At 47.9% G+C, this 13,255-nt stretch overlaps 1 protein-coding gene across 1 annotated transcript in view; it reads left to right on the top strand.

The window, feature by feature from the left end:
• Positions 1-12,022, top strand: part of HS3ST4 (heparan sulfate-glucosamine 3-sulfotransferase 4) — a 512,276-nt gene extending 500,254 nt beyond the window's left edge. The window contains exon 2 of the mRNA XM_003124532.5: positions 9,986-12,022. Coding sequence (XP_003124580.3) covers positions 9,986-10,622 — 637 coding nt within the window. The 3' untranslated portion in view covers positions 10,623-12,022. The remainder of the gene's footprint in view (positions 1-9,985) is intronic.

The following is a 13,255-nucleotide window of genomic DNA, read 5'->3' as shown; positions in this document are numbered from 1 at the left end:
CTAGCCAATTGTGATGGAACATGATGGAGGATAATGTGAGAAAAAGAATATATAAACATATATATGTATACATACGACCGGTCACTTTACTGTATGGTAGAAATTGACAGAACATAGTAAATCAACTATAATGGAAAAAATTAAAATCATAAAATAAAAAAAGTGTTGAAGAAAAAATACAAAAAAAAAAAAAGATGATTTGGGAGAGAGGGTTGTCGTCCTGCTTAGCTATATGATCAGTGGATCCAAATTCCTGTCTCTCCTCTTAACCCGCAAGCTATAGAGCCCAGTGTCTGAAAGCGCTTGGAGACGTTGATCTGGTATCAGAATTTGAACTCTCAGCGGCCGAACAGCACTGAGTAAGCACTGGGTGAATGTATGATAACGATGGTAGGATGGCTGCAATATGTTGTTGCTGTGGTGATTGACCTGCATTCCGAGGGGGCTGGGGCTTAGCCTGGAGCCACCGCCAGGGGAGCGAAAGTGGGGGAGGGTGAGCGAGTTGGATGGTGTCTCATAAACATTTGGGGCTGTGAGACCAGCTGTGTGATCTTGCGGAATGATTCTCGCTTCAGGACTGTGTGTTGACGCCAATGTCACGGCTGCTCTGAGCACCCCAGATACTGTTAACGAGCTGTTCCAAGCCCAGATGCAGTGTTTTCTCACCATATGGTCCACGCTGCACTGCAGGGTCTTTCAGACAAGGAAGGATGGTAAGGAACTCAGAAATGCTGAACCCGGCGCAGGGAAAACCTGCTTAGAGGAGTCGTGTCCTCCAAACTGCCCCAGTCTTCCTGACCCCCAGGGATCATGTTTCATTGGCCTGTCATTCATTTATTCAATCAACAACCACACATCGTTATGGGGCACCTGCCAGGTGGCAGGTACTACATCAGGCACTGGGGATACAAAGGTGAATAAAACTTTGCCCTTGGCTTGGAGAAACTGAGACTGAGCAAAGTTTGTGCGACCTACACACAGTGAGGCCACACAGAAACGCCGGAGTTGTGAGCACAGAAAGGTTTATTGCAGAGCCAAGCAAGGAGATGGGTGCCTTGCGCTCAAAAACCTTGGAACTCCTCAATGGTTTGTGGGGAGAAGTTTTTATAAGCAAAATTTGGGGCGAGGGCTGCAGGGTGTGTGACTTTCTTCTGATTGGTTGGTGGTGACGCGATGGGGCGGGGCTCCAGGAATCTTACCCTCAGCGTGAATATACCACCTCCACCTGAATGGGGGCTTTAGTCCCTGCAGAAGAAGTCAAAGATATGGTTATGAAAATTCTTTAGGGAATCAGGACCCTGCCCCAAGGCCGCATGACTTTTTTTTTTTTTTTTTTTTCTGCCTTCCCTTGCCTGATTAGCAACTGCCCTTTGGAACTCAGAGAAGGTCAAAGAGACTGCATGAAGCCAATTTCCTACACACAGGAAAAGGGCGACACAGAAAGGCTTCTGTGCCCAGGAGGTTCCCGTAGGTTCCTTCCCCGTTTTCAAGACTAGTCACCGAAGGCAGGGAAACAAGCCATGTTATGACATTATTCTAAGCTCTGCCATACAGGAAGTTACCAAAGACCCCAGGAATTCAAAGGAGTTAATGAAAATCTTTGTAATGGAATTTTAAAAGATTTTTTGCATGCTGGCATCTAAACACCCTTCCTAGGGAGTTATAGTTGCAGCTCAATGGTAACAAACCAGGCTGGTATCCATGAGGATGCAGGTTCTATCCCTGTCCCCGCTCAGTGGATTAAGGATCTGATGTTGCTATGAGCTATGGGGTAGGTTGCAGACATGGCTAGGATCCCGAGTTGCTGTGGCTGTGGTGCAGGCCAGCAGCTGCAGCCCCATATCGACCCCTAGCCTGGGAACTTCCATATGCTGTGGGTGCGGCCGTATAATAAAGCCAAAAAAGTAAATAAATTAAAAAATAGATTGTGGTTGCCAAGGGGGAGGAGGAGAGAGTGGGATGGATGGGGAGCTTAGGGTTAATAGATGCAGACTATTGGTTTGGGGATGGATTGGCAATGAGATCCTGCTGTGTAGCCCTGGGAACTATGTCTAGTCACTTATGATGGAGCCTGATAATGGGAGAAAAAAGAATGTATACATGTATGTGTGACTGGGTCACCGTGTGTACAGTAGAAAAAAAAATGTATTGGGGAAATAAAAGTGTGTATATATATATATATATATATATAAAATAAAAATTTAAAAAATAAATAAATCAATAAACACCTTTCCTATTCAGGAGAACTCCCCAAATAGGCAAAGGTCAGGTACCCATCTTCTCCTGGTGAAGGTAAAGAGAATCTGACTTTCCTTCTCCCTACATTCTGCAGGTGGCTTATGAACACGTTATAAATGGCCACCTCGGAGTTCCCGTCGTGTCTCAGTGGCTCATGCATCCGACTAGGGACCATGAGGTTGTGGGTTCGATCCCTGGCCTCGCTCAGTGGGTGGAGGATCCGGCGTTGCCGTGAGCTGTGGTGTAGGTTGCAGACACGGCTCGGATCCCACGTTGCTGTGGCTATGGTGTAGGCCAGTGCCTACAGCTCCGATTGGACCCCTAGCCTGGGAACCTCCATGTGCTGCGGGAGCAGCCCAAGAAATAGCAAAAAGATTAAAAAAAATAAAAGGCCACCTCCACCGGGGCTCCCCCTTGCCTTTCGGAATCCTGTGTCCAGAGGACTCCTCCACTCCCCAGCTGGAGTGTCTCCTAAGTCTGATCAAAACGTCAGACTTGGTATTGTCCCTTGAAACCGGCTTCTTTCCCCATGTTCTCCACATCCATCAACTGCACTAGGCTGAAACATGAGCTCAGGTCAACAATCTTGGAGTCATTTCTGACACTCTTTTTTTTTTTTTTCTTTTTAGGGCTGCACTTGCGGCATATGGAGGTTCCCAGGCTAGGGGTCAAATCGGAGCTGTAGTGGCGGGCTACACCACAGCCCCAGCAACTCCAGATCCGAGCCGTGTCTGCAACCTATATCACAGCTCACGGCAATGCCAGATCCTTAACCCACTGAGCAAGGCCAGGGATCGAACTTGCATCCTCACGGATGCTAGTCAGATTCATTTCCACTGAGCCACGGTGGGAAGTCCTGGATAGATATATTTTAAACGGCAGATCTTATGTTCTCCTGTGAATGTTCTTCAATGGCTTCTCATCACAGAGGGAATAAAATTCCGTGTCTTTCCCCTGGACCCTGAGAATCCCGATGTCCTTCCCTCCCCATCTGCTTACCTTCTTTTCTCACTTTTTTAGCTTTGCTCCCGCCCCTTCAGGATGGCTGGTCTCCAGTCCATTCCTCAAGCACACGAAGACAGGAGAACACAGGCATGTGAAGTGTCAGGCCCGGTCAGAAACAACTTACTTAAAACCAGGAGAAAGAAGGAGAATTGGGGGTGGAAATTTCCAGAAAAGGTAGAAGGAGGTAACATCCAAAGCCCAGTTGGGGAGAGGTTGGTTTTACACATATGTGAGAGCTGCCTTCTCTAGTGTTTCAGGAAGAAGGAGACTAGGAAACATAGAAATAGCTGCTGCAGCGGCAGCAACTTAGGTCACTATGGTGGTGGTGGGTTCGATTCCCAGCCTGGAACTTCCACCTGCCCTGGGCGTGGATGAAAATAAGAGAAATAGCTGCTGGATCAGGGCCCAGGTGGGGAGACCAATGAGGGGATAAGAGCTGAGAAATGGGCAGATGAGGATAAGAAAACCTATCCCAAAAAAAGCCTCAGCTAAGGACAGGCGATCAATGGCTTATTCATCCATTTGTTCGGCGGATATTTATTGAACACCTGTTACGTGCCAGGAATGGCTGTCAGGTGTTTGCTTGGCCAGTGAGCTTAGGAACCAGACATAGTCACTCAGTGAGACTTGGAAAAAAAAATGTCTTTATGTTCTAAGTCTGTTTCCTTCTCTGCAAAGTGGATGCGTGATGATACCCGCTCTGTTGATTTTTATTTATTTATTTATTATTTATTTTTTGTCTTTTTAGGGCAGCACCCATGCCATATGGAGGTTCTCAGGCTAGGGGTCAAATTGGAGCTGTAGCTGCTGACCTATGCCAGAGCCATGTCTGCCACCTACACCACAGCTCACGGCAACACTGGATCCTTAACCCACTGAACGAGGCCAGGGATCGAACCCACGTCCTCATGGATACTAGTCGGGTTCGTTAACCACTGAGCCACATCAGGAAGTCCAATACCTGCTCTGTTGATTATTTATGTGATGCTACAAAGAGGTCTCCTTTTATCTGACGTCGTAGTTGGAGCGGAAGCTCTGTGGGGTCAGCGCCTCCTTGTCTGTTTGGGTCACTATTATATTTCTATTTATGGAAGTGAGCACTTATGGAATGAAGGAATGAATGAGTGTACCTGATTCAGAATCAGTTTGGGGAAGGAGGAACAGCTGCTCCTTGGTTGATTTTGAGCAGCTACTGAATAGCTTCTTACTGGCAAAAATCCTATGTATCTCACGCCACAACAGTTGTATCTTGGCACAAGGAAATGATTTTACCGCATGTGCCTCAAATGCAGGAACTCTGCTGAAGTACATGGCGTAATCCATCTGTCCCATAATGATCAAAGACATTTGGGCTCCTCTGCCCCCCTCTCCCTTCTCCAGGACCTTCTCCAGCCCCCCCCCCCATTCCCTTTTGCACAAAGCACTGAGCTAGGCACGCACTTACTCCCCTATACACACGGGCTTATAGGCTGGGTACCATTTCTCCCAGATGCTTCCGATAAGACTCAAGATTCACAGGAGTTCACATTGTGGCTCAGCGGAATCAAATCTGACTCGCATCCATTAGGACTCAGGTTTGATCCTTGGCCTCGCTCAGTGGGTTAAGGATCCGGCGATGCTGTGAGCTGCGGTGTAGGTCGCAGATGCAGCTCGGAACCCCCGTTGCTGTGGCTGTGGCTGTGGCCAGCAGCTGGAGCTCAGATTCGACCCCTAGCCTGGGAACCTCCATGTGCAGTGGGTGTGGCCCTAAAAAGCAAAAAAAAAAAAAAAAAGAGACTCGAGATTCACAAAGAGCTTGACAGGCTGTAGCAATTTGCTGAAGCGAAAGAGTTGAATTTGAAGGGGGTCAATGTGAAAACAAACACTGAAGTCTAAGAAGTGAATGACAGAGACAGAATGAGAAGAAAAACCCTGCAGCTGCTCCTGTGCGAGGGAAAAAGGCAAAAAAAATAAAGGAGCAAAAACACATCTGAGGGGTGGAAATCTGGAAAAGGCCATGTGAAAATATCTGTCTTCAGTACTTCTTTGCATCAACATTTATTTAATATTTTTATACTATGCGCGAGTTCCATAAGGAAATCAGAAAAATCTCTCTCTCCAATTGAGATAAAAACAGGGTATCTGGATGTTCCTTCAACTCCAGCTCAACTAATAACAGCTCCCCTGTTGATCGCCAGCCTCCAGATTCGGAATTAGAGTTGATACTATGGGCTCGAATCAGAATATACTTTTTTTCTCCCCTTAGATCGGTTCCTTCGTTCCCACATTTCTCAGCTTTTCCATTTGGTCAAATGTAAATATTTTCTCCTTGCACTCCTCTGAGAATTGCTGTGCCCATTGCTCTTGCTCATCTGGTGTAAGTTTTTTAAATTCCAGCATTAATTGGACACTATTGGGAGTGATTTACCTGCAGTATCACATGCAATTATCACTACAACCCTATAAGAGAGGGAATCTTATTAAACTATTTTTTTTTTTTAGATGAGAAAATAGAGGTTCGGAGTGGGTTAAGTAACACCATCAAAGTGACCTGCCTGGATAGTCAGAGCTTTTTTTTTTTCTGTCTTTTGTCTTTTGAGGGCTGCACCCATGGCATACGGAGGTTCCCAGGCTAGGGGTCCAATCAGAGCTACGGCTGCCAGCCCATACCGCAGCCACAGCAACACCAGATCCAGGCCTCATCTGTGACCTACACCACAGTTCACGGCAACACCGGATCCTTAACCCACTGAGTGAGGCCAGGGATCGAACCTGCAACCTCGTGGTTCCTAGTCGAATTCAATTCCACTGCACCACAATGGGAACTCCAGAGCTCTTTTTTTTTTTTTTTTTTTTTGTCTTTTTTTTTTTTAGGGCTGCACCCATGGCATATGTAACTTCCCAGGCTAGGGGTCCAGTTGGAGCTAGCTGCCAGCCTATGCCACAGCCACAGCAAGACCAGATCCTTAACCCACTGAGTGAAGCCAGGGATTGAACCTGAAACCTCATGGTTCCTAGTTGGATTCGTTTCCACTGTGCCATGACAGGAACTCCTGGTTAGAGTTCTTGAATCAGGTTGACTCCCCCAAACTGTGTTCCTTAGCCCTGCCACCCCCCCAAATGACACAATTAAATTTGAGGCAAGCCAAATGGGCCCACAAACATGAAGGCCTTTAAAATTAAATTTGGGGGAGTTCCCGTCGTGGCACAGTGGTTAACGAATCCGACTAGGAACCATGAGGTTGCGGGTTCGGTCCCTGCCCTTGCTCAGTGGGTTGACGATCCGGCGTTGCCGTGAGCTATGGTGTCGGTTGCAGATGCAGCTCGGATCCCGAGTTGCTGTGGCTCTGGCATAGGCTGGAGGCTACAGCTCCAATTCGACCCCTAGCCTGGGAACCTCCATATGCTGTGGGAGCGGCCCAAAGAAATAGCAAAAAAAAAAAAAAAAAAGACAAAAATAAATAAATAAAATTAAGTTTGGGGTTGGTAGATGCAGATTGTTACATTTAGAGTGGATAAGCCACGAGGTCCTACTGTACAGCCCAGAAATTATATCCAATCTCTTGGGATAGACCATGATGGAAGATAGAATAAGAAAGAGAATATGCATATACATATATATACATACACATTATATATGTATATAAGTGTATACATAAAATACACATATTCTGTCTTGTGTATTGTATTCTTGTGTATATTATATATTGGGTATGATATATATTATATATACATGCAACATATATATGTATACATACAACACATATGTGTATGACTGGCTCACTACTGCTGTGCAGCCGAAATTGACACAACACCGTACATCAACTCATACACTCATAAAAAATCAAATTAAATGTTTAAAAACATGCATCGGTTAAAAAAAAAAAAAAAATTCTGGAGAGGCGATGTCAGTTCAGGATGAGCACATTTACTCATGGCCAAAGCTGTTGCTTTGATCTGAAAACTACACACAGCCCACCCGTTAGCCACTAACAGCGTCGAACTCAATGTGAATTTCTCCACCAGGCAAATTCCTCTTGCCTAATAAAAGTGCTTGCCGAGAAAGCTCAAAACCCAGTAGCAATTAATTATTGACAGAGCATGTGAATTAGAGATAAAAGAAAAGTCATTCTTTCTCCGAACACACGATAGTAAATAAATTTAATTATGGTAGGGGAAGCCAAGGGATCTTCGTCTGTATTAAGTTTTATTAGCGGAGACATTTAAAAGCATGTCATCATAACAAAGAGGTCTTGTGTAATTCTCCATGTACCACTTTGGCGCGAGGCTCGAGAGGGCGTTGGCTTAATGGAGCACGTGGTGGCAGATGGCCTGCTGCACGGACAGGTAGGGAACAGGTTGATGCCAATTAACTTTGGACTACATATCCCTACAGCAAATTGACTGTATAATAGGATCCCGAGATTCATTTTCTCGCTGATAGACCTGCCACATTGGGTGTGAGTAGGAAGCCTCAAAACTCCTTTGATATCTTGGAGCTCCCCAATAAACCCAGGTCACTGGGGAGGTGAACACGGCTGGATGGGTGGGTTTGGAGAAGCAACCTTGGGAAGGAAACCAAGAGACATGGGGCCTGGGGTGGGATCCATCACTGGCTTGCTGGGCCACCTGGGGAGTCAAGAATGAAGAAATCCCATGTATAAAACCATTTTTTTTTTTTTTTTGGCTTTTTAGGACCACACCCACGGCATATGGAAGTTCCTAGGCTCGGGGTTGAATCGGAGCCACAGCTGCTGGCCTACACCACAGCCACAGCTACACCAGATCCAGCCATGTCTGTGACCTACACCACAGCTCACAGCAATGCCGGATCCTTAACCCACTGAGCCAGGCCAGGGATCAAACCCACAACCACGTGGTTCCTAGTAGCATTCGTTTCCACTGCGCCACGATGGGAACTCCCATATAAAACCAGTTCTATGCTAGATGCTGTCACGCGGTATGTCCTTGCTGTCTCAGCAGAACTTGAGGTAAGTTTTAGGATGTTACCCAGGAGGATAATAAGGCTTAGGAAGGTGATTCAACATACAGAGGTCACAAAGCCTGACTAATGCCCTAGCTCTGGGCTTCAGTTTCCTCTTTCACATAAAGATGCCTCTGGACAAGGTCAGGGGTCAGCAAAGGTTTGTCTTAAAGAGCCAGATAGGAAATATGTTCAACTTTATGTGTTCAACTTTATGCTGTCTCTGGCAGCTCTTCAGCTCTGCTGTAGATGCAAAAGCAACCACAGGACAGGACAAAAAGGAAGGAATGTGACGGTGTTCCAATGAAAGTTTATTTATAAGCGTTGAAATTTGAATCACATGTAATTTTCATGCATCACAAAATGTTGGTATTATTATTTCAGGTATTTCCCCCCAATCTTTTGAAGATTAAAAATTATTCTTAGCTGTGGCTCATTCAAAAACAGGAGGCAATTCATAGTTGGGCAACTCCTGGGCTAGATGTTTTTTTTGTTTTTTGTGGGGTTTTTTTGTCTTTTTAGGGCTGCATCCGCAGCATATGGAGGTTCCCAGTCTAGGGGTCTAATTGGAGCTGTAATTGCCAGCCTACACCACAGCAATGCCACATCCAAGCTACATCTGGCACCCATACCACAGCTCATGGCAACACCAGATCCTTAACCCACTGAGCAAGGCCAGGGATCAAACCCGAAACCTCATGGTTCCTAGACAGATTCGTTTCCACTCCTCCATGATGGAAACTCCTGGGCTAAATCATTTTTGAGGTCTTGTTGCGCTCAAACACTGCTGGAAAGTCACTGCAACAATCATATCCTTGGAGTTTCCATCGTGGCTCAGCAGAAACGAATCTGACTAGCATCCATGAGGAAGCAGGTTCGATCCCTGGCCTCACTCAGTGGGTTAAGGATCCTGCATTGCTGTGAGCTGTGGTGTAGGTCACAGATGCAGCTTGGATCTGGTGTTGCTGTGGCTGTGGCACAGGCCAGAGGCTACAGCTCCAGTTGGACCCCTAGCCTGGGAACCTCCATATGCCGTGGGCGGAGCCCTAAAAAAATTTTTCTTTTAAATTTTTAAATCATATCCTTGACTTATTAAGCTCTTACACATGCCAGCCTCTGTGCCAAATGCTTGAAAAGCATTCTTTTCCTTAATCCTTTTACAGCCATACAAAGTAGGTGTTCTCATTATCATCATTTCAGAGATTATAAAACTAATACATAGAGAAATTGAGTCTATCTGGGTTCAGGAGTTCCCGTCGTGGCGCAGTGGTTAACGAATCCGACTAGGAACCAGGAGGTTGTGGGTTCGATGCCTGGCCTTGCTCAGTGGGTTAAGGATCCAGCGTTGCCATGAGCTGTGGTGTAGGTCGCAGACGCAGCTTGGATCCCGCGTTGCTGTGGCTCTGGCGTAGGCCGGTGGCTACAGCTCCGATTCGACCCCTAGCCTGGGAACCTCCATATGCCTTGGGAGCAGCCCTAGAAAAGGCAAAAAGACAAAAAAAAAAAAGAGAGAGAGAGTCTATCTGGGTTCAGCGTAACAGGTAAACTCAGGTGTGTAAAGTTCCCAAGAATGAATGCCTAAGCCTTAGGCTACCTTTTCTGAAACTACGGTACTCGGAGCTATAGTGCAACACAGAGTCAAAAAGAGCTTCCTAGTGTATGTGAATTTCATGTGGGAGCTCCCCACGTGGCTCCTGATAGCATACATTTTGTGCAAAAAAAGTTACATGCCTGCTGGAGAGGAATGATGGCTGTCTTTCCTTTTCCTCCCTCTTCCAGAAATGTGATGCCTAAGACGGTGGAGGGGCAGTTAACCATGGAGAAGACGCCGAGTTACTTTGTGACAAACGAAGCCCCCAAGCGCATCCACTCCATGGCCAAGGACATCAAACTGATCGTGGTGGTGAGAAACCCCGTGACCAGGGCCATCTCTGACTACACCCAGACGCTGTCGAAGAAACCTGAGATCCCCACCTTCGAGGTGCTTGCCTTCAAAAACCGGACCCTCGGGCTGATCGATGCCTCCTGGAGCGCCATTCGAATAGGCATCTATGCGCTGCATCTGGAAAACTGGCTCCAGTACTTTCCCCTCTCTCAGATCCTCTTTGTCAGCGGTGAGCGACTCATAGTGGACCCTGCCGGGGAAATGGCCAAAGTACAGGATTTTCTGGGCCTCAAGCGTGTGGTGACTGAGAAACATTTCTATTTCAATAAAACCAAGGGGTTCCCTTGCCTCAAGAAGCCAGAAGACAGCGGTGCCCCAAGGTGTTTGGGCAAGAGCAAAGGTCGGACTCATCCTCGCATTGACCCAGATGTGATCCACAGACTGCGGAAATTCTACAAACCCTTCAACATGATGTTTTACCAAATGACGGGTCAAGATTTCCAGTGGGAACAGGAAGAGAGTGACAAATGAGGCTGGAGCTGGGGAGGGAAGGCTGGGGAATCGCTCTGGAGGCTCCTTACCTGAATCCTGGCTCCCCCAGGGTCTGCAGCCTCAGCCCTGCTGTGGTGCCAAGTAAATCTCCTCCTTTGGTCCCATCAGGATTGCTTCCAACGCTATTGGCTCAGGCAGAGGGGCAGAGCCCACGGTGTGCTCCTGGTGGGCGGGGTGGGTGGGTACCAGGCATCTGGTTGACCAGATGGCCACCAGAATCCACGGCTCATTCTCATCTTCCGTGGGTCAACTGAGTCTGAAGATGGGACAGCTAGCAGCCAGGGTCAGAGACAGGGCCGTGAAGGTTGGTTTCCATGATCATAAAAGGACAAAAGCTCTGCTTTTGGCATGGAGCTCTCAGTCTCATTTGGGAAGCCCAAGTTCTAGCCCCGTCTCCGTCAAAGGCTCCTGCTCTATCAACCTCTGCTTCGGCATCTCACCAGAATACTAACTGTGGCTGAGTGCTCCAGGACTCCTAGGGAGCAAGGTCCTCCCTCCAAGGTGTCTCTAGCCTTGTCCTTCCAGCTCTCATCCCACAACCCTTTGACTTCCTCCCTCCTCACCTTGCGAAGGCAGAGGCATGCGTGTTCCTTCCCCTCCCCGCAAAAGCTGACACCCCTGGAAGCCTTCTAAGAGCCCTCCGAGGGGGGCTCGGGTCTCCCTCTTCATGCGCATCCTGGGTTGTGCAAAAGCTTAGCCCACGCCCTCCTTAGACGCAGGCTCACGGGGCTGCTCTCAGAGCAGTGCAGTTGCCGCTGCGTCCAGAGCCCCGAGGCTGGTGCACATCCAAGCGGGCTCTGGGAGTGAAAGCCCATCCTCTTGGTGGGAGGTCTCTGTGCCTGCAGATCCTCAGCAAGCCCCATGCTTCTGAGATGTGCTATCAGGATAGGCTCTGTCCTTTAGGGTCCCCAGGGGGGGAAGGACCCCAACGTTGGCATGTCTTTGTCATGTTGGCATGACCTTGAGCGGCACAACCCACAAGAGAGCCGTCACCATCTATTTGCCGCCCCCCAACACCCCCACATGGTCACCTCATGCTTCATTTGCTCGATTCAGAGATGGCACGCGTCAGGGTGGTACCCGGAGGGCTGACTCCATTTGTGAGAGCCAGGGAGTGGGGGTGGGGGAGGGTTAGGGCTGTCTGCGGACACCCCCATCAAGGGCTCTTGAATACAATGTCCCTTCCCATTAGTTGGATTTGATTAAAATGCCGCATTTGACATAAAGCACTCTTCACAGATCTCCAAAACCAGGAACTGTTCTTGCAAAATTGGAAATATGTATGAGTGGGGGGGAGCGGAATCTGTTCGGCTGTTATTAAACTGTCATTTCTCCCGCTAAATGAAACCTGTGTTGTTATAAAGCTTAATGCAACCTGATTTATGGGCTCTGATGGTGTGTTTGTCTTGGTCACCCCCCATCCCCACCTCTCTCCCTCTCCCTCAAATGCTGGGAGCACCCCTTCTCTGGGATAGCCAGAAACACCCAGGTTAGGGAATCATCTGGGGAATTAGGGATGCCGGGTGGGATGATTCTTTTTTTTTTTTTTTAAGGGCTGCACCCATGGCACATGGAAGTTCCCAGGCGAGGGGTTGAATTGGACCTGTAGCTGCCAGCCGACACCACAGCCACAGCAATGCAGGGTCTGAGCCGCGTCTTTGACGTGCACCACAGCTCATGGCAACGCCAGATCCTTAACCTACTGAGCCAGGCCAGGGATCACACCCACATCTTCATGGATCCTAGTCGTGTTCATTAACCATTTGTTAACCTCAGGATGATTCTTAAAATAGAACAAAGGAAGAGTTCCCCCCCACCCCCCCGCAAGGGGTACCATGCCCCCCTAGCTTTACCAGTCCTGGCGAGGAATGCACTGATGTGCCAGATTCAGAAACAACCTCACAAGGAAATTTCTTTTCCAGGTAAGAAAGTAGCTATTGGAGTTGTAGCACAGCAGAAACAAATCTGACTAGTATCCATGAGGATGCAGGTTTGATCCCTAGCCTCACTCAGTGGGTTAAGGATCTGGCATTGCCATGAGCTGTGTGTGGTGTTGGTCACAGATGTGGCTGGGATCCTGAGTTTCTGTGGCTATGGTGTAGGCCAGCAGCTCCAACTCCAGTTCAGCTCCTAGCCAGGAAACTTCCATATGCTACGGGTGTGGCCCTAAAGAAAAAAAAAAAATAAAAAGACAGATAGAAATGCATGCACATATGCACATACATACTTATTTGAAGGAAAGCAATGACCTGTTGGCTGAGAAAAGTGTACTAGGGGCTGGTTGATTTGGGGCCTTATTTTATAAGCAAAGCAAGGAGTAGACCTGGTTACACATCCGAGTCACCTTTGGGGTGTGTCTTCAAGCTCCAGCTTCCTAAGCTCCCTTTCAGACTTTTCAAAGAATCAGAATCTCGGAGTTCCCATTGTGGCTCAGTGGTTAACAGATCCGACTAGGAACCGCGAGGTTGCGGGTTCGATCCCTGGCCTTGCTCAGTGCGTTGAGGATGCGGTGTTGCCGTGAGCTGTGGTGTGGGTTGCGGATGCAGCCCGGATGCTGGGCTGCTGTGGCTCTGGCGTAGGCCAGCAGCTACAGCTCCGATTGAACCCCTAGC

The sequence above is a fragment of the Sus scrofa genome, chromosome 3, assembly GCF_000003025.6.
Source record: "Sus scrofa isolate TJ Tabasco breed Duroc chromosome 3, Sscrofa11.1, whole genome shotgun sequence".
In the NCBI taxonomy this organism is placed as follows: Eukaryota; Metazoa; Chordata; class Mammalia; order Artiodactyla; family Suidae; genus Sus; species Sus scrofa.
Note: the sequence above shows the minus strand (reverse complement) of the source record. Positions and strands in the feature narration are given on the sequence as shown.